The sequence below is a fragment of the Schistosoma mansoni genome, chromosome 6, assembly GCF_000237925.1.
Source record: "Schistosoma mansoni strain Puerto Rico chromosome 6, complete genome".
Classification (NCBI taxonomy): domain Eukaryota; kingdom Metazoa; phylum Platyhelminthes; class Trematoda; order Strigeidida; family Schistosomatidae; genus Schistosoma; species Schistosoma mansoni.
In genome coordinates, this window is record NC_031500.1 from 14,314,117 (window position 1) to 14,336,804 (window position 22,688).

Sequence of the window (22,688 nt, forward strand, 5' to 3'; positions counted from 1 at the left end):
AAATTTATAGGCAAAGTAATTCCTATAGAGAGAAGATCTAGAATATGTTTGTTTCGCTAAACACAAACAGTTACGAATGTCGTAATGTGACGTTTCTGCATATTGAATCGCCTGGTTGGATGTGAAGGATAGTTTGTTAAGTATTCTGGAGAAAAAGATAAGATTTAGTTTGAATCTCCTCTTCCATAAAGGGTCAAGCCCGAGTTTATTACACCTAGAGTTATATGTCAAAGCACAATCAGTTACAAGAGTACGAAGTGTAAATCGTCTCTGTACTGATTCCAGCCTCAATTTATCCTTTATGCGCGCACTACTAAGAATAAACGCGCAGTATTCAAGGAGTGGTCGAACACAAACTTTGTACATTAAAATACCTGATTCATTGGTAAAAAGGTTCCGAGTTATGTAACCTATAAGGCATTGAGACTTAGAAGTCTGTTTCATTATTTGTTCTGTAAACGACAAGTCATAGGAGTACCTAAGATCTAAGTCGACTCCCGTCTGTAACCTAGCTTTCTTTTATCTAATTTCTTTTCTCATTATATGGATCATATTCTTTTACTTTTTTTCTCTAAAATCGATTGAGTACAAATAATTATTCTAGTTAACGGAAAACTAATTAAAGTAAATCTAAGAAAAAAATACCTTTTTTTCTGTCTTTTTTCTAAAAAAAAAAAGAAAAAAAGAAAAAAAGATTCATTTTTATGTGAATAAAATAAGTGGTAATGAAAATTTAAAAAAATTAATCTAACAGAACCATTTTAAATAATTTAAGTGAACAAATAAGAATATAAAGAAAAGAAAAAAGAAAAGAAAAAAAAGAAAAAGAAAAGAAAAGAAATACTAAACATATTGATAAGTATTATGACTGACTAGTGAACTGATTTGACCCTCTATGTAATAAATTGTGATGTATACATATTTCAAGTATAATTAAACATAAATAGATAACATTATATAGTTGAGATCATGAGTCAATTGAAGCTAGACCATCATGGAAAACATGGAAGCACTGCATAACGGCCGTTTCGTCTTATTGTGAGACTCCTCAAAAGTGCGCACTCACGATCCCACATCTGTGAGTTTCCAACCCACGGTCTATCAGTTTCGCGTGCGAGTGCTTAACCGATGGACCACTGAACCGGACGGTATCCAACGGTGTTATTGTCTAACTTCAACCAATCCACGAAATTGAGCAACCATTCACCAATGTCTTCAGTGAGTTGATATCTCACAACAGACATGGTTTGAACTCCACCGATTACTACTTCTAACTAGAACTCTAGGAAATACCTCATGGAACCAGTCACTAGTGAGCTTATGATCATTATCAGAAGGGGGTTTTGTAGAGATTTTAGTAATTTTATATAGTTGAAATCATGAGTCAATTGAAATACAAAAGAACACTTTCATACTTCATCAGTTTAAAGATCTCCATAGAATATTCAAAAAATCAACAATATTTTAGCAAATAATTAAGATAAACGAATTGGGAATGATAAATGTGATTACCGTGATAACACCCCCTTTTATTACATAGTATATTCACACGACAATCTTATTATAATTACTACTATTACCATTTGTCATTATTATCTCAAATTGACATGATGAAATTCTCCTGCTATGAATTTTATTCACACGAGTTTGTTTGCATTTTCACCTTTCCTATATTACTATTCTACTGATTGTGACTGGATACTTTACTCCAAATTCATTTTGACCTTTATTAAATGACCTTTCTAATTTACATATAACACAATTTGAAGTAATAGTGTAGTGAATCAGAACAGGAGTGGGGACAATAGAATGTAATTAAGCACAAAGTACAGACTATCTCACTAAATTCTGATAACCATACAGTAAACAGTTAATTTGCAAAATAACAACCAATTGTTTCAATCTTCACTGTTCCTTCTGCAAATATCAATCCATCTTCTCTGATTTCATTGTTCATGCATTTTCATACCGATTGCGCTTCATCCCTGTTCTTTTCTTATTGATCTTCGGCCAAAATACATTCTGTGTCTGACCATCACCATATACTACTTATGTGGATATAAGTAGACCACACCACAATAGATGCAAATGTTTACCATTTTTAACATATAACATTGTCAAATTAATTAATACATGCCTCATTTTAGCCTTTGTAAAATATCGCAATAATGATGGACTTATAACTGTAAAGCTTGGTGGTGAAGCTATTGAAAGCAACTGTTCCGTCAAATATTGTCCATTTAAATATTTCATTATTTCCATAGTTGAAATCATGAGTCAATTGAAGCTTGACCACCATGGAAAACCTGGAAGCACTGAACGGCCGTTTTGTCTCATTGCGGGACTCCTGAGCAGTGCGCATCCATTTGTTTAAGATTATTTGATGGTGGTTTTTTTCAATCAATGTCTTATACCGATTGAGTTTACAATTCAGTGAATTTTGAATACCTCAAAAGAAAAGTGCATAAATCATTACTTCCAATATGAACAATTAGTACGTTTAGCTTACTTCTCCTGTAGTATTCCTTATTATCTCAAGACAAAACAAATCATAGTACTGTAGTGGAAACATTCCCAAGTTTTCTGTCTTCTAATCAATAAAGAAAAGACACAAAAGAGTTTATTCTAAAACCAATATAGTCTACAACATTCATTGCAGATTGAATTATCATATTTATTATTCTGAACATTCTGAATAAGCATCATAATCGTTAGCTTTATAGTCAAGCAGATGTTATGCCCTCTAATAAGTTTACCTTACTCCAGCTTAACTGGAAACATCTTACTCACACTTGTTACCCCTAGTGGAGGAGCATAGGCCTCCAACCAGTATTCTCATTCCAACTCTGTCCTGGACAATCTTTCCCATTTTTTTCCAGTTGTTATTCATTCTTTTCATATCTGCTTGCAATTCCTGATGCAGTGCATTCTTTAGCCCTCCTCTTTTTCGTTCCCCTTCAGGATTCCAAGTTAGGGATTACCTTGTAATGCACATTGGTGATTTGTTCAATGTATGTCCTATCCACTTCCGTCGTCTTTTCCTAATTTCCTCTTCAGCTGGAAGTTGGTTTGTTGTCTCCCACAGTAAACTGTTGCTTATGGTATCCGGCCAACGGACATTGAGTATCTTGCGTAGATGATTGTTCATAAATACTTGTACATTTTCGATGATGGTTATGGTAGTTCTTCACGTTTCAGCTCTGCACAGTAGAACTGTTTCAATGTTCGTATCGAAGATTCTAAATTTGACGTTGGTTGACAGTTGTTTTGAATGTTAATTGAATCTTCAATTGTAGGAATGTTATCCTTGTTTTTCCAATTCTTACCATTACTTCTGCATCAGATTCTCCTTCTTCATTGATTCTGCTGACCGGTTACATAAAACTTTCCACCTCTGCTAGAGTTTCTCCATTAATTGTGACAGGGTTGATATTAACCGTGTTGTATTTCAGGACCTTGCTTTTTCTCTTGTGCATATTGAGGCCTACTGATGCAGATTCTTCTGCTACAGTAGTTATTTTCAGAACTTAAAAAATTTAGTCTTTGTAAGTAGAATATGACAAAAAAACTACTTGTCATAGTTGTAGAATTTTTATACGGTTACTTGTCTTTGAAGTTCGTACTGAAGATGTTTGTTTAGAAAGGCAATGAAAGTTGCACCGACCACTGAACACTATTGACTTAAAACCATTCAAAATTCGGAATCTTCTCAATCTATTCATAATTGAATCCTTTTAACTAGTCATCAATTCATTGAAACTCCTTTGTAGTTTTAAATAATCTACAATTCAATCGTTCATTTAGGTATCATTATATTATTTTTATAAATGGAACTCATTTAGGTTGCAAATTATAAAAAAAGTACACAGCATGATATTTAGTTTAAAAATGTCAACATACTGTATACTGGTTCAGTATATAGTGTATATAGTTCAATGTTTACTGAACTTAAATAGATAAACAAAATCTAATAATATCCTATTTAAATAAGGCATACATTGATTCATCTGTTGAATACTTCTTTTCTTTTAATATTTTTCTGTAATAATAAGTTAAATTGGTAAGCAAAGATTGATAGTGGCTAGCAGTGGAATCCAGGATGCGCGTTTCGTCCTATTTGTGACATGTCAGCTGGACATACCTGCATCTCAGTGTTGATGTTCACTCTGGGACTCCAACTTAGTACCTTTAGCTTCAAACGCCCTCGCGTTATCCACTCGACCACTGAGTCTTAATAGCCACTTACTTGTGCGATGGGATGAAGTTTAAATTCACGAGATTCCAACCCACTGCTGAGGAGTCTCACAATAGGACGAAACGGCCGTCCAGTGCTTCTATGTTTTCCATGATGATCTAGCTTCAATTGACTCATGATCTTAACTATATAAAATCACATTTATTAGTTTACCTATAAATAATAATTACTAGTTTTTCTTTTTGAATTGGTAGATTCAAGAAATTAAACCACTCAAGATCCTAAACGTTGAAAAACGTTTCACCGTATATAATTCTCAATTCGATGCAAATGTAGCTGAAAGTTTAAAAAAGATTCCATTACCGAAAGAAATGGTGACTGAGGTAAGAACCAAAATTTTTTTCACAATGTACATGTACATACCCTTTAGAGTGTAATTTTGAACTGTAGAGTTTACACTTTTATAGTTGAATTATACACACCGAGTAAAATGAGTAGTTGTTCATAGTAAAATTTTGTAGTTAACACCTTAGTTAAACGACTGCGGAAGATGAAGAAGCACAGAACTTCTGGTTTGTTCTAGTATAGCATTCGTCACTAGTATGCATCCACAGCCTCACCAGGGTGGATTAAAACCAGGATGTTAAAGTCTCTTGGTCAACGCATAGCCTCCCAACCACCGGGCTGACATCCAATAGTTGTCATGTTTATCTTCAATCGGTTTGTAATACTGCCCAAGTATCTTCTAATGCCATTAATGAGCAACTAAATCACACTTGAGATACTTGAAATCCTCTCAATGCGGCTTCTCATCAGGGCGTCAACAATTATCTCAAAATTACTCGCTAGTGATAGTATGATCATTAAGAGTATGGTATATTTGTGAAGATAGTTCAAATTTGTAGTTAATATCGAGAAGCAATCTTAGTTAAACAACCACGGAAAACTAGAAAGCACTAGATCTATTTATGACGTTAATTACAAAATCCTATAATCTTTACAAAACTCCTGTATAGGAATAAAATTTTATTCATGCACATAAAGTGGTGTTTTTTTATCGTAATGAGGACTAAATTCACTTGGTATTGTTTGTTTGAATTTTCCCATTGATGTTTAGGACTGCAATTGATCACTCTCTTGTTGGCATATGTGCATATTGTGCTGATTGCCTCGATATATCCTTCATTCACAAGTATTATAAACAAAGATGGATAGTGGTTAGCGATGGAATCCAGAACGCGCGTTTCATTCTATTTGGGACACGTCAGTTGAATGTACCTGCATCTCAGAGTTGATGTTCACTCTGGGACTCGAACCCAGTACCATTCACTTCAAACTCCATCGTGTTATCCATTGCAAAAGCAAGTGGCTACCAGGACTCAGTAGCTGAGTGGATAATGCGATGCTGTTTAAAGCAAATAGTACTGGGCTTGAGTCCCAGAGTGAACAACATCTCTGAGATGCATGTACTTACAGCTGACGAGTCCCAAACAGAACGAAACGCGCGTCCTGCATTCCATAGCTAGCTACTATCCATCTTCGCTTGTAATGGGGACTGTTTTAAAAAATTAGTATATGACATGTTTAACATCATAATGTTAATGAAATCATATAAACAGAATGAACCGTTAAATTAAATATACTGTACAGGATTTCTTTCTTATATTCAGTATTACACTACGTATTGTCAACCATGGATCTCTTGTCGGTATTTAATTAGCAGTACTATGGAGCAATGTTATTTAAATCCATAGAGGCAAATTATTCAAAGGAATTTTTTCCATATTTCAGCTATATCATTGATTGATATTTACACATTAAATCGTTTAGCAAGAACATTTCTAAAAATCAACTATTTCAGTAGCTGTCAGCCATCTAAGCTCAATAGCTCAGTAGATAACATGTTAGCGTTTGATACGACAGATAATTGATACAAATAGTAATGTGGATATCAACACTGTAATCCAGGTATATCTAACCTATGGGTACTGAATCGGATGACACAGACATCCTACATTCCACCTCTAACCAAAATCTGTCTGTCTCATAACACTTATAACAAAATGGATATGTCAAGACAATATACACATGATTCACATATACCAATCGACACTAACCAAAGCAAAGAACAACTTAAGGATTAATCTTTTTTATTTCTCACTCCTTCCATGAGTCAGCTTCATCCTCGAATATCCTGTGCGATAGAATGAGCTGACATGCATTTATACTTAACCCTACTTGGTTTATAACTGGCCGGTTAAATTAAAAATAAATCATTCCTGTTATATCGTGTGCTTGAGTGCCCAGTTATTATATGAACGTTATACGACCACCAATTGGAGAGCAGTGAATTTATTGATCGCCAATGATACACAAAGGTGTGTAAGCAGTCTCGATTACTTGTCAGTCCTGCTTTCTGCCTAGCCCAACCAGTTAAGTCCAGAACACCAATAGCAGCCTCTGCAATATGAATCATTATTCTCAAATATAATGGGTTTATATACCAAACAGACTGACTACATCGTACCGTAAAATACAAAATAACATTTGTACAAGATTTGGTCAAATGTGGCTGTGAATAGGGGGGAACAGTTATTAATGAACTGGGGATAATTCAAGAATGGTAAATCGTATAATAATAGCCTATAGGTCGAAATAAAGCCTATAATAAGAGGGACACGAATATGGATACTTTGGTTACTTAACAATTATACAATAGGAAATATACATATCATATTGGTCCAGAGATAGTTCTCGAAGTAACCATTCATAAATCTTCACCGGATATTCATAGATAAAACATTATTGTCTAAAATCGACATGGAATATTATCACTTACTTAAATGATCAAAAAAGAGGTATCGGCAAAGTTAACACAAACAGGTACATGTTACACACTTCTTGTTGATAAAAATACATTCTCACATACAATATCAATGATGAATCAATAAAGATTTACTGCCAAGAATCATTTGTTGATGGTTATGTAATTAAAAATTGACATAACCGCTAGGTAAATAACTATCTATATATTTTGTTCAGTAAGAAAGAAATGGGTATCCTACAAAATAAATAAAAATAAACACAAATTTGTTGAGTTTTGAACACAAAATATCGATCCTAAGTTTTTGTTTTATTTTATTTATAATTTATGGGTATAGTTCACGTTTGTTTGTTTGTTTGTTTGTTCAAAAAGCACTAATCTATTTTTGATGTTGTTTAGATCTGTACCTAGACGCCTTCTTTTTGGAGCATTTGTATGTTAGGTTAAAAAAAGAAGAAAAAAACAATTAATGTATCATTATCAGAAGGGGATTTTATGAAGATTTTAGTAATTTTATATAGTTGAAATCATGAGTCAATTAAAGCTAAACTACTAAGGAAAACCTGGATGTACCGGATGGCCCTTTCGTCCTATTGTGGGACTCTTCAGGAGTGAGCATCCACGACTATATGAAATTACTAAAATTTCCACAAAACCCCCTTCTGGTAATAATCATATGCTCATTAGTGACTCCCTTCAAGAGGTATTTCCTGGAGTTCTAGTGAGAAGCAGCGACCAGTGGAGTTCAACCAAGTCTGTTGTGAAATAGTAACTAACTGAGTACAATTGTGGATGGTTGCTCAACTTCGTGGATTGGTTAGAGTTAGATATTAACACCGCTGGATGCAGGCCGGTTCAATGGTCTCGAGGTTAAATGCTTGCGCGCAAGACTGATAGGTCCTGAGTTGGAATCTCGAGAGGCGGGATCGTGGATGGGCACTTCTGAGGAGTCCCACAATAAGACGAAACGGTCGTCTAGTGCTTCCATGTTTTCCATGGTGGTCTGACTTCAATTGACTCATGATCTCAACCATATAAAATTAATGTATCAGTCTGTAAATTGTAAAAATAACACCCCGTTTTACATGTTCAACACGTCTACTTTTCCTGTTATCATCTATTCCACCTCATATCTATTACAATGACAAATTGTTTATTGGAGTTTAAATCAATTAGCTTTTATGAGCTGAATAGTTTCATCTATCATCCGAACAGAAATTCTTATGATTTATTTTTATACTGAAACTTTGAAATAATGTCCGTTAACAACATAAGAATAATCATGGAGATACATGTCCACTAGTTGCATCAAAGTTGCTCCACCCGAAGTTTGTGCTGATGATGTCGTTCAGAAGGACGATGAAAGCTCCACGAACAAACCATCCAACTGAGAGAACAAAGCTGCATCAAAAGGTTGCTCTACTGCTTAAATTCAATAATTTCATCTCATTGTACCATTGATAAGTAAAATGTTATGGTGTTATATTTATATGATGAGTAAAGGTTTTAATGATTCTGTTATTGATATACAGGATTGAATATTGGTTAGTGTCGATTGGTATATGTGAATCATGTGTATATTGTCTTGACATATCCATTTTGCTATAAGTTTTATGAGATTGTGGCTAGAGGCGGAATTCGACTATTAAAATTACTACAATCTCCACAACTCCATTCTGATCATATAAAAAAGCATATCACTGACAGGTAACTGAACATTGAATAGATTTTGTACAAAAATCCTTCTTGAAAGAGAAATTCAATGAAATAACAATCCAATATAACAGGATCAACAATGAATACTTATAACATCTTACTAATAACTAGATTCTTCCATATATTTCAGTATAGATTGATCTTGGTTAGACAACCATTCTGTAGGAGTACAAATCAGAGACCTCACCTGAAGGTCATGGGTTCAATTCTCGATAAGTAGTCTTAAACAAGCAGGTAATATCTACTCAATGCCTCCTGATCTACAGAGTTTTCCTAAGATTAATCCATAAAGTAAAATATAAAACTTGACAATCTCTTTAGGAACCCTTATGAAAAAGGTGTATGATTATTGATAATTTTTATACGAATAGTCAGTACTTAGTAGTAGTAGTAGTAGTCAGTAGTTAAAAATTCTTATATGCGGGTAATAATAATGATGGTGGATAATATCAATGAGTCTTTAGTGTCAGATTCATATCATTCATTATAGATTCAGGTCACTTGTTATCTTAATTTAGTTACCTATTACATTAAAATGATGAGAATAGTTCTTGCAAAGAAAATATAGAATTCTGTTTATTTAACATTGAGTAGATAGATCAAAACATTTGATATTTGACAATAAAAAATTTTGAAATCCTATATGAGAAATAATTGAGATCATAAACTGATCTAAATAAGATCACAATAGGAAACTTAGAAGCACTGGACGGTCATTTCGTCCTGAAATGAGACTTCTTAAAAGTGCACATAAACGATCCCGCACGTGAGATTCGAACACAGGAACTTCAGTCTCTTGTTCTAACTCTTAACATCCAGACCACTGAGCATGCGGGCCATGGATTTGTACTGACGAAGAGTTCCATACTAAGATAAAATGATCGTCCAGTGCTCTCTGATTTCCAATGGTAGTCTAGCTTACATTGAATCATGAATTCAACCATTAAAATTACTACAACCGCCCCCAAATGACCTGGTACGGCCGAGAGTGAGGAGAGTCAGCTCTCCCTCTCCAAATGCTCTCACATAGCCAAGTGTATATAGCCTCTGACAGGGAAGTCTTACTCACTGCCTTCTCATGGCATTACAGTTGTTTACAAAATTGAAAGGATGAGAAACGAATGTCTGGCGCTTCAACCGGGTTGGTGAACACTGCGAGTCCACCTAGGGAAGTTGGAAAACCCTGATTCCAAACCAATGATGCACATGGGCTGGCTCCAGTATCCTGAGGGAACAATTGGCGTATGAATCTATCGTTGGTCACCGTCTACCATGAGACTGCATCTCTTCACGATGCTCCACTGCCTTGTGGATTAGACCTTCAGGTCAAAGGCTCCGGGTGTGGCCCCCTAAGAAAACCACCTGTGTTGGTTTGTACACCCGAGCAGTATCACAGCCCTCACACAAATCAAATGAGACTTGTGTGGCGCATATGTGTCTGGTGCTCCTTTGTACCAATATCTATGTGCTTAAATAAATAAATAATATTTTAAAGCATATATTTACAACTACTTATTAATGAACTGCCAATGTCAATGTCACCTAGAGACTAGTATACTTTTTTCAAGCCGAATTTCAAGAGAGAGGCATTCAGTTGTCTAAAGAGAAAGAGATAGAGTGATGTCCCATCCTATTATTCAATAGCTAAAAGTCAAACGTCTTCATCAATGAGCCACAAATTTAGTGATACTAGTTAGCTAATTATCTAATCCGAATGAGGTGAAACCGGGTAATACCTAAGACGTTTCTGTCAAATTATGAAGCCACTGTTGTCTGTGTTTCTTGAAGCACCGAAGAGTATTTGAAATGCTCAGTTTAAAATTTTGTTACCAGGTCGTTAGTAACACCTTTAAAAATCAACTTAGAAACATTCAAATGTTGTTAATAGTTTTCGATAAAAATAAAGATATCATAATAAATAATGTAAAAGAGCAGAATATGTAACCATGAATGTTAAGTTCATTTGACCCTCAGTATTCAATATATATATGCAATAACAAACAATGTTTCACTCATCTAGTCGGTAAATGTTAAATACGAGAGCATAATTTCGATTTCAGCGTCTAACTTTTATTTGCCTTTTTTATCCGATAACTTATCTTGGACTACGGTAACCTGTCGATAGCTTTAAATAAGTGAAATGTATTTCCAAGGATCCAAAACTAAAAGAAGAAAATGATAGAATATACCAACTCTTGCGCTTTTATTGATCATTGAAGAAATAATACTTGTCTGTACAGATCTACATGTCTACCGCTTTTATTCATAGTTTATCGTAAGCTTACTGTGCTATTCTATTTAAAGATATTGAATCTAAATATAAAAATCTCAAAAACAATGAGTTTGAACTCAACCTAGAAGTTTTCAAATTAAAACAGATATAAACTAACATCTTGTTTAAATGTTGTCCATTTTCCAAGTGTTCAATATTTAACATGTGCGTAAACCTTAACAAGTTTGTAAGATTGATCATTATATGCTCACTAGTGACTGACTCCATCAGGTAATTCTTGGAGTTCTGGTGAGAAACAGTAACCAGTGGAGTTCAAACAGGTCTATTGGGAGTTATCAACTCACTGAAGACTATTGGTGAATGGTTGCTCAATTTAGTGGATTGGTTGAAGTTAGACATTAACACCGTTGGATGCCGGCCAGTTCAGTGGTTTAATGGTTAGGTGCTCACTCGCGAGACTGATAGGTCATGGGTTGCAATCTCGCGAGTCGGGGTCGTAGATGCGCACTTCTGAGGAGTGCGACAATAGGACGAAACGGCCATCCATTGCTTCCAGGTTTTCTATGGTGGTCTAGCTTCAATCGGCTCATGAACTCAACTATATAAAAAACATCATAAAATAGTTTAACTGAAAACAAAATGAAAACAACGAAGCCATCATATTTTTTCGTGGTTTCTCCTCAGAGAAATCTGGACTCCTTTCAGTACATGGAAATAAGTAGAGTGGTTCTGATTTCAAAAGGTTTAATTTAAGAAATTTCTCGTCCTGTAAAATGGTATTTCATTCAAAACATGTTTATTTGTCAAGTGTTGTTATTCAGTTAAGCTATATTTAGTTATTATATATATTTCTTGTCATGTTTTAATATGGTAGTCATCAGTCAGTTTTTGTTAATAAACAATATTTACTTAATCCGCCTATGAGAAAAACGTGTCCGAATAATTTGTCCTAAAACATTTATACTACTGAAATACGTTTATAAGTAAGTAGAAAATTTGTTCACTTTTACAAATTCTGGTAATTCTCAGGAGTCCCACAATAGGACGAAACGGCCGTCCAGTGCTTCTAGGTTTTCTACGGTGGTCTAGCTTCAATTGACTCATGATTTCAATTATATTTAAAAATTGTGGTTTGTTAAGAATTCTTTAGAATATTCAACACATTGACCAAGAGATGACATGTACCAAAATAAACTGAAGAAGAGAGTTACCGAATGAAAATATTTACCGAAGAAATTAAATTGAACTTTTTATAATAAATACAGACTGACTATGGTCTTTTCCTAAAACATAGATAAGATGCGAGTATTTTGACAACTACTGAATTAATAAAACGCAGTAACTTCATGTTCGATTATATTCTAATTGTTTTAAAGTTTCAAACTGTCAGCTGGTACACCAATTCGATGGTGAAAGCATCACAAAGCAGAAACATATTCATAATGTTGGTCCTATATGCGATGAAAACATCTGTGTAAACTCTTCCAAACAATCCACTGAATCTCACTGTCTACCAAGAGAAACTAGTCATCATACCTATATGTTTTTCTGGAAATTCTGTGTTGTAACAAACGTTAAGCTTAAGATTAGTAAGAATTATACACTTCAGCACATAGAAATCTATCATACGATGTTATCCCTTTTTAATTGTGCATTAGGCATAACAGATGTATAACTAACTAATCCACTGACTATCATTGTTATATACTTATTTTTTTTAAACAGGCTGATGCTGAATACAATCGACAATACATCGAATATGCCAAAAAAATTAGAACTGCTGTAAATGTAAATGATCCAGCAGCACACTATGTATGGCAGTACGTAAGTTTATTGAAGTAATTTTTTTGTAAATTCACTGATTTATTTCGGTAGACATGAAATCGTATTGTTTGCGGAGGAGAATTTTAAAAGTCCCCATTTAGTAAATTAGAAAAAGATATATAAGTGAACAACATTATTTTCCCATTTAAACATTAAAAATACAATGTTCTGGGTAACCCATTTCAAACATTATATTATGAACTTGCTTTAGTTCATCAATTTCTGGAGCCTGTTACCCGAGGTAGTGTTGTTCACACTTTCAATTGACTCATTCATGAGAAGAGTGGACACTTACAGAAGCTTACTAGAAAGGGATTAACATAGGCCGCAAATCTTCTGTCCTTACTGCACAAATCTGAATATGGAATCTGTTCTAAATCTTCCTTGTTTATAGTGACGTCTAAGCATATCTTTCCAGCTCTATTTTCAAGACACCTAACTAGGCTTCTGTTGTAAAGAATGGGTACAAAGCTGAAGAAATGTGTCATGACTAAAGAATTTTTTTCTATACGCACTTCTACTGAGAGAACCACTTTGTTTTCTGTTTAACAAAACATCAAGGAAACGTAATTTGTTATCAAGTTCCTCCCCATACATAAATCCAATTGCTTAGTGTATATTATCAAATTGGTCTAAGAGTTCTTATTTTCCAATGTTCTGATCAACCATAATGAAAGTAACGACAATAAAAGTCAAGCTTATCAATAACCTCTTTGAGAAGTTTATTTTCTAGTTTTGCAGGAAAAAAACGTCAATGATAGAACTGAGGGGTGAATCAGTCGCTGTTCCACCAACTTGTCGACAATATGTGTTAGTAAAGACAAACTGAGCGTTCGTTGTAAATTTCAAAACACACTTTGAAATGAACCTTGTAAATTTCAATATTAATCTATTTTTTATGTAGTTGATGACACACAGAGTCAATTGTCTTAGTTAATGGTACATTAGTAAATAAAAAAGTGACTTATGGCAGTATCAAGCTTACATGTTTAACCTTGAAAATAAGACAGTAAACGTCTCCAAAGCTTCTGTTAACGACTAATTTGTGCAGAAGATCTGGGATTCAAACTAATCACTTTGAATTTTTATTTTGTGGGGAGTTATGTATGTGTAAAACTGGACAAAGGAGAAGTACAGATTAGTGGACTTTTGGTAAACCATAGGGTTGTGGTATGTTCGATGCACCGGGTTTCATTCAATCATGAACGGTTGGAGTAATTATCACCTTATATTAAATTCTTGATGCAAATTAGTCAGTAGTATCTCCGTTTTCATATTAAAGTCCTTTACGTCGTTTAGTTTTTGAAATTTGGTAGAATCATTCGAAAATTAGTTCATTTAATCGATGTAATCATTTGTTTTCATTAGAACTAGGCCTCTTCCTTTGTCTGGCTTGCTTATGATTATCGTTATCTTTTATAAAGTTATGTAAAGCACCTCATTGTTGTTTGGTAAGTAGGAATTTCATGGTATATGTACTATTTCTGGATTGTTGGCAGATGTCAACCAACGTGGTCTTAAATCTAGTAAGTTCATTAAGTAGGATGGGGACTAAATCTGCCGTTTGTGAAAATGAATTTTCAAACTCCATGTCCGTATCTAGTTGATCTATTCTACCCCGTAGTCACATAATCTAGGGCCAAGGGATAATAATAATTTGCTGAATACATAGTTTGACAACTGTAACTATTATTCATATAAATCAGAAAAGAATGGGTAATTGTATGTTTCTTTAAACGCTTATCGAGGTCAGTATCTTTTCGATCATTAGAAAGTAACTCAATTCATGGAAACTTTTAATATCTTCTCTATCAATTGAAGTGATTATAAGTTGGATGTATTTTCAGAAGGGGGTTTTATGGAGATTTCAATAATTTTATAGTTGAAATCATGAATCAATTGGAGCTAGACCACCATGGAAAACCTGGAAGCACTGGACTGTCATTTCGTCCTATTGGATGTATTTATATGTTATGTATAGACCATTTTTTCAGAAAGACAGTTTGAATATATGATCGAACTATTATGGCAATTACATGTAATTGAATTTGATACGCTAACTAGTAATACAGAAAACTCAGAGTGGGTTTTGTGGAGAATTGGATGCTGGCTCAGTGGTCTGTCGGTTAAGGGCTCCGGCTCGAGACTGGTAGGTCCTGGGTTCAAATCTCGTGAGGCGGGATCGTGGATGCGCAATGCTGAGGAGTCCCATAATAGGACGAAACGGCTGTCCAGTGCTTCCAGGTTTTCCATGGTAGTCTAGCTTCAATTGACCCATGATTTCAACTATGAAAATACAGAAAACTGTCAAATCTGTACTCCAATAGCCACGTATGGACCAGCATTCAAGTCAGATAGAACTCTGTGAACACTATCAAAGGTAAAGCATTTCGGATTCGTAATAAGAGTAAAATAATGTACATAGGAATTATTGTTGTATACAGGCATCACAACTATCTATCTTTCTTTCAATTTATCTATCTGGAGAGCTAACTAACTAACTAATGAACTGAAAGCCACTATTGTTAACAAATTCTAAATCAGTCAATTTAAAATACAATCTTGATAAAACGGGTTAATGACTCGTGGTTATACATTGATACGAAAGCTAGGTTCAAAACGTTTCATCGGTTATCTATTTCCATTAAAACTCCCATGAAGTTCACAGTAATATCGAGTCAACTATGCAACATTATCAACTATTGGTGTTAATCAATATCCATTTCTTGTTACGTAAAAAATTACTTCATGAAAAATCAGATTTTGAAATCTTTATTATTTTCTGGTTAGCGTTTTTTTAGCGAGTTAGTTTTTCTACGGGATGAGGTCGCTAACCCCATGCCCAAACCTCCTCCTTTACCCAGGCTTGGGACCGGCAGTAACTCTAGAAGAGCTACAGGCGGAGTTTTTTTGAAATTTATTACAACAATTTTGTATAATCTATATATACTTAATACACAATTTTTTTAATTACAGCTCAATGATGGTAGTAGTGTTAGTCCTTTAATTGGACTTGATATTAATTTATATCCAATATTCTTGGAGAATGTCACTGGTAGAGGAACAAATGTTGTTGTATTAGATGATGGATTAGATACAAGTCATCCCGATTTACAAGCCAATTACGATGAGACGATATCTGTTAATATGGATAGACCGGAACAGAATGGGTTAAGTCCACGTGGACCACGCAAAATTATTCCTGAGAATGATGGGTAAGTGTAGCTTTCACTATTTTAGTGACTGTTCTTATTACAAACTAATAGTAATCATTGATAATCAGTGAATATTGTAGGACTGTTCCATTCCATATTTCTGTGTTTCAATGATGTCCATCCGGAATCATATACCGAATTAAGATGAAGATCTTTAGTTTCCTTTTGGCAAGGAGCACCTTATATAACTTAACTACTGAGTTAGAATTTAAAATGTAGTTTCTCACAGTCTCTCATTCTTCATTTTACTAACTGCTGAGAAATCTCTGTCGATTTTGTAATTCGTTACATTCAGTGATACGATAAACCGTGTGAATTTATTCATATTTGCACAAATCTTCATCGACTGACCAATTTTCACGTAGTGATAAGAGTAATATTTACTTACTTACTTACGCCTGTTACCCCTCGTCGAAGAGCATAGGCCGCTCACCAGCATTCTCCATCCAACTCTGTCCTGAGCCTTCCTTTCCAGTTCTTTCCAGTTGTTATCCATCCTTTTCATATCTGCTTCTATTTCCCGGCATAATGTGTTCTTTGGCCTTCCTCTTTTCCGCTTCCCTTCCGGATTCCAGTTTAGGGATTGTCTTGTAATGCACATTGGTGATTTCCTTAATATATGTCCGATCCACTTCCATCGTCTTTTCCTAATTTCCTCTTCAGCTGGAAGCTGGTTTGTCCCGTCCCATAAAACGCTGTTGTTGATAGTATCCGGCCAATGGATGTTAAGTGTTTTGCGTAAACAGCTGTCAAGTTAATATTTGATTAGTTATTTTAATGTTTCTATTAGTTATTTCCAATAAAGACGATTCAAGACCTTAAGTCTAATTGACATAACATTTTGATGGACTGAAACACAGTTTTGGAGAAAACCAGATAATTATACTACAAATTTGTAGACCTATGTAGTAATAATGATATAATCGTTCATTTTAGTTACTTAATAACTAAACTATATATATATATATATATATATATATATATATATATATATATTACATCTTTTAGACATGGGACAAGATGTGCCGGTCTTGCTGGTGCAGTAATGAATAACAGTTTTTGTTCTCATGGTGTTGCACCAAAAACTAAATTGGGAGGTAAGTTACAATTAAACAATGGTGTTTATGCTTTTTGATGTTAATTCTTTAATCAGTAAGATATGTGCCACATTCCATTACACATTATTACATATTATATTATATTATTATATTTAGTATGTTATAACGTGTGCGAGTACGTGTGTGCGTGTCCATCGCCAGTTGTTATACCGATTGGGTGCGTGCGTTCCAGCCCAGTGATATATATGACGTTATAAGACCGCCAATTGGAGAGCAGTGATTTATCGATCGCCCTATGATACACAAAAGCCGGATGAGTAGTCTTGAGTACTTATCATTCCTGCTTTCTGCCTTGCCCAACCAGTTAAGTCCAGAACACCAATAACAGCCTCTGTAATATGAATCATTATTCTCAAACATGCCGGGTTTATATGTCAAACAAACTGACCACATCGTACCATAAAATACAAAATAACATTTGTATATGATTTGGTCAAATGTAGCTGTGAATACGGGGAACAGTAATTAATGAACTAGGGATAACTCAAGAATGGTAAATCGTAAAATAATAGTCTATGGTCAAAATAAAGCTTATAATAAAAGGAACACGAATACGACTAGTTTAGTTACTTAAAAATTATACAATAGGAAATATACATATCACATTGGTCCATAAAATAGTCCTCATAGTTACCATTCATAAATCTCCACGGGATATAACAGTATACGAACGTTGTTTGATGAATATAAGATGATATAAAATTGAAATCAATAAATTGAAATACCATTAAGAAAAGTACTTACGTTGTTTATTCAGTTTTGGACTGATAGAGTCTTAGTTCGCTGATGACGGTGGTGTACAAATCCACAAAACTGACTAAAGTTATGCATATCAACCGTCTAACATAAAATTTAATGGCCTAAAGGCTAATACTCACGTGATAATTATCCACTCTATTCACGATTGTAGGACTATGGATATGCACCCATGAGAAGTCTCACGTAGCTGCCTAGTGCTTCCTGGTTTTCAATCGTTACCTGATTATTATTAGTCGGTGATGTAAACGATATAACGGTTTTTATCATCCAGTATGACAATACAGTTTTCCTTTTTTGTTTCCTACTACTTTCTCTTAGGTATACGTATATTAACTGGACCAGTTACAGATTTTGTAGAAGCTAGAGGTTTATCGTATAAAGTTGAATTAATCAATATATTTTGTTCATCATGGGGACCATCTGATGATGGTATTACAATGGATCTACCACATAAATATACAAAAGATTCATTAAGTTATGGTTTAGCAAAGGTAACAGTTTTAATTTATATGTATACATATGTCCTCAAAGTTACTCATCTTATGTATTCGTTTCAAGTTTTTTCTCTTCCAAAGTAGCAAGTTATTCAGGATTACATGGTATTCGAATATTCTTCTTAGCTATAAGGATGGATAAATCAATAGTTGAATCTTTTAACTCATTCAAAAGAGAATTGTCTATCAAACTAGTAGGCTTGTTGTTAAAGCTATGTCACAATCTACGATGATTATCTCAGATAGCTTTATTTATTTAAGGCTAGACTTATATTCATTGAAGAGTAAACTCATAGAAATAGAATAAATTATCAGTCATTTACTGTGTAGTGAAAGTGGAGAAGAATTTTAATTATAACAACTATTCTGAACGTTAAATTCACTTGGCATTATTTGTTTTGAATCTTCTCATTGATGTTTTAGGACTGCACATCCTGGATTTCACTTCTTGCTACTATCCAACTTTGCTTATAATGCTTGTGAATTAAGGCTATATCGAGGCAATACCTACAGTATGCACATATACCAATTAGAGACTGACCAGTTGCAGTCCTAAAAAACATCAATGAGAAGATTCAAAACAAACAATACTAAGTGAATTTAAACTTCACCCCATTGCATAAGCAAGTGGCTATCACGACTCAGTAGCTGAGTGGAGAACGCGATAGCGTTTGAAGTGAAAGGTACTGGGTTCGAGTCGCGGAGTGAACATCAACTCTGAGATGCAGTTACATCCATCTGACGAGTCCCAAATAGAACGAAACGCGCATCCTGGATTCTACTGCTAGCCACTATCCATCTTTGCTTATTCTGAACCATTTTTGCTTCTTCCTATCAGTTAAACAATTATATCTATTAAATAATAAACAGTTAATTAAGATAAAAGGATTTATAACGACATCGTTTTCTTCGAAGGCATATTTCACTACGAATTGACACTACTAATTGGATAACACATGAAAACTTTATAGTATTGAACAAAATTTCTTTCTTGATTGAGAATTTATCATTTCTGAATAGTCAAAATTATACAGACAACTGAAATTAAAACTTTCAAGTTTAGTGTTAAGCATAATAACTTTAGACTGTTTAATCTAAATTCATTCGTTTATACTTACGCCTGTTACCCCTCGTCGAAGAGCATAGGCCGCCCACCAGCATTTTCCATCCAACTCTGTCCTGAGCCTTCCTTTCCAGTTGTTATCCATCCTTTTCATATCTTCTTCTATTTCCCGGTGTAATGTGTTCTTTGGCCTTCCTGTTTTACGCTTCCCTACCAGATTCCAAGTTAAGGCTTGCCTCGTGATGCAGTTTGATGATTTCCTTGATGTATATCCGACCCACTTCCAATGTCTTATTGACTACAGTTTATTTATCTTGTGATCCTATCTTGAGATCCTATTATTCGAATATGTAAATATTACAGTACTTTAGGTATGCTATGTTATGAAAGAAGAAAGCATTGAGGAAAATGATTGAAAATGAAGATAAATGACCGCTTAGCATTGTTAAAAACGTTATAATACATATTTCCTATGACTATTCATGATTTTAATCCATATAACACATGAATTTGTTACAGTACTGAATAGTTTAGTAATAAACAGGACTACCATTATCATTGATCAGTAGCTTAGTTGTTAAGCCGTTCAACTTTCAACTACTTGGTTGTAGTTTCAAACCCTAGTTAGCCTACCTGAGTTTGGTTAACCGAATAGTATTTCTAGTACTCGAACCTTACGTGTGACTCTAAGTCAATTAAACAAGTCTATACCACATAGTAAGTTAGTAACATTAAGGGGTTGTGAAGGTTGTTAAATTTCATCAAAATCGTGAACCTTATTGACAGTTACCATGTCTTCACTGATGAATAATTTCGAAGATAATCCTCGAAGTTTCATTGAGAAGCTGTGACCATTGGGTGTAAGGCAGTTACTCATCTAACACAATGGAAAATGGTTGTACAATATCGTGGATTGATTGAAGTTAGACATTAACACCGTTGGATGCCAGAAAGTTCAGTGGTCTACAGGTTAAGCTTTCATGAGCAAGACCAAACGTCCTAAGTTTGGATCCCGTGTGCGGGATCGTGGACGTGCATTTCTGAGGAGTCTCACACTAGGACGAAACGACCATCCAGTGCTTCCAGGCTTACAATAGTGGTCTGACTCAGATCGGTTCATGATTTCAATTAATAACAGTAATTCGTAACGATTACGATTATCATAATGTTATTATTTATTAATTTATTTTTAATCTTTGTTATAATATTGTTAAACTGTGATAAAAAACTATTCTTAGAGTTTACTCATTTGATTTCCTACACTTTTGAAAGGGTCGAAATGGTTTAGGTTCAATTTATATTTTTGCTTCTGGAAATGGTGGTTTATTTGGTGACAGTTGTGGTGCTGATGGATTTGTCAGTTCACCAGATGTAATTGCTGTTTCAGCAATAGATAATCTTGGTCAAAAAACTATGTATTCAGAACCTTGTTCTGCAATTCGTGTATCAGTTCCTGTTGGTGGATCACCTGAATTGTCCGATATGAATATTTTGGTAAATAATAACTACAATAATAATAATAATAATAACGAATTCTTGTCTTTTAATCGTGTTATTGTTAAATATCAATAAAAATGATTATAAATTTGATTTTCACTTAAACTTACGGTAACTGTTCCTTCCAAACGATTGAGATTCTTCGAATATAAATAGGTTCTATGATAAGCTCAATGCCCCCAAATGCCCTGGTATGGCCGAGAGTGGAGAGAGTCCACTCTCCCTCTCGAAATTCTCTCACATGGCCGCGCGTATATAGCCTCTGCCACACAAGTCCTACTCACTGCCTTCTCGTGGCATTACTGTTGTTTACGAAATTGAGAGGACGAAAAGCGAATGTCTGGCGCTTCAACCGAGCCAGTGGACACGGAAAGTTCACCTAGGGTAGTTGGAAAACCCTGATTCCAAACCAATGGTGCACATGGGCTGGCTCCAGTATCCTGAGGGAACAATTAGCGTATGAATCATAGCATCATAGCCCTCACACAAATCAAGTGAGATTTGTGAGGCGCATATTTATCTGGTGCTTCCTTGTACCAATATTTATGTGTTTAAATAAATAAATAATAATAATGATAGGCTCAATAGAATAACAACTGACAAACTATAACAGTTCAATGCTAATAATCTTTACCCTAATATAGTGTAGGGAAGATAGAACTTTCAGGATAGTTTTTCTTATTCACAACAGAAGTCAAAATTTGAAATGGAACCAGTCTCGCTATGATAAGACGAGCCAATGGCTTTGAGACACAGCAAATTAAAAAAACTAAGAAGGACAATAGCCAATCAGATAAAAACAAGGGTTATTGAGCGAAATCTGAAATTTAAAAATGTTGAGGAAGATTAATCTCTAAGGCAACAACTAACATGTAATAACGAAAACTGGATAACTTGAGCCCTCCTTATCAGTTACCACATACTTTTTTTAATCTTATTCATTCAGCGTAAATGAAAATACTACTTGCCTATAGCCGATTATCATCTGTTTATATAGATCTCAAACATTTAAATATGGGATACAGTATCCTAACCGTTATTATAAATTATACATAGTTCGATAATGTAGTAAGAAGACGAAGATTACCAGAAATATGTGATGAGATATTATTTATTTATTTATTTAAACACATAAATATTGGTACAAAGGGGCATCAGATACATATGCGCCACACAAATCGAATGAGATTTGTGTGAGGGCTATGATACTGACCGGGTGCCAAAACTGAAGCAGGTGGTTTTCTTAGTGGACCACACCCGGAGACTTTGACCTAAAGGTCTGATCCACATGGCAGTTGAGCATCGTGAGGAGATGTAGTCCTATGGTAGACGGTAACCAACGATTGATTCATACGCCATTTGTTCCCATGTGCACCATTGGTTTGAAATCAATGTTTTCCAACTCCCCTAGATGGACCCTCTGTGTCCACCAACCCGATTGAAGTGCCGGACATTCGCTTTTTGTCCTCTCAATTTCGTAAACAACACTCCTGGTTTGAGAAGGCAGTGAGTAGGACTTCCCTATCAAAGGCTATATATACGTGTGGCCATGTGAGAGCATTTGGAGAGGGAGAGCGGACTCTTCCCACTCTCGGCCATACCAGGGCATTTGAGGGCTGATGAGATGAGATATTAGCGCAATACATTTCGAACAATCTGATCAAACATATACGTGTTAAGAACATTTATCTATAAAAATAAGAGATCAACTAGACTGGAAATGGGGGGGGGTAGGAGGGGATAAGGTTAA

At 34.7% G+C, this 22,688-nt stretch overlaps 1 protein-coding gene across 1 annotated transcript in view; it reads left to right on the forward strand.

Moving 5' to 3' along the window:
* The window catches only part of Smp_149400 (putative pc3-like endoprotease variant B), a gene marked incomplete at both ends in the record, with an annotated part of 35,739 nt that overhangs the window by 1,788 nt on the left and 11,263 nt on the right, over window positions 1-22,688 (forward strand). Inside the window, 6 exons of the mRNA XM_018798352.1 lie at window positions 4,450-4,578; window positions 12,694-12,792; window positions 15,769-16,007; window positions 17,016-17,104; window positions 18,203-18,375; window positions 20,714-20,935. Coding sequence (XP_018653303.1) covers window positions 4,450-4,578; window positions 12,694-12,792; window positions 15,769-16,007; window positions 17,016-17,104; window positions 18,203-18,375; window positions 20,714-20,935 — 951 coding nt within the window. The remainder of the gene's footprint in view (window positions 1-4,449; window positions 4,579-12,693; window positions 12,793-15,768; window positions 16,008-17,015; window positions 17,105-18,202; window positions 18,376-20,713; window positions 20,936-22,688) is intronic.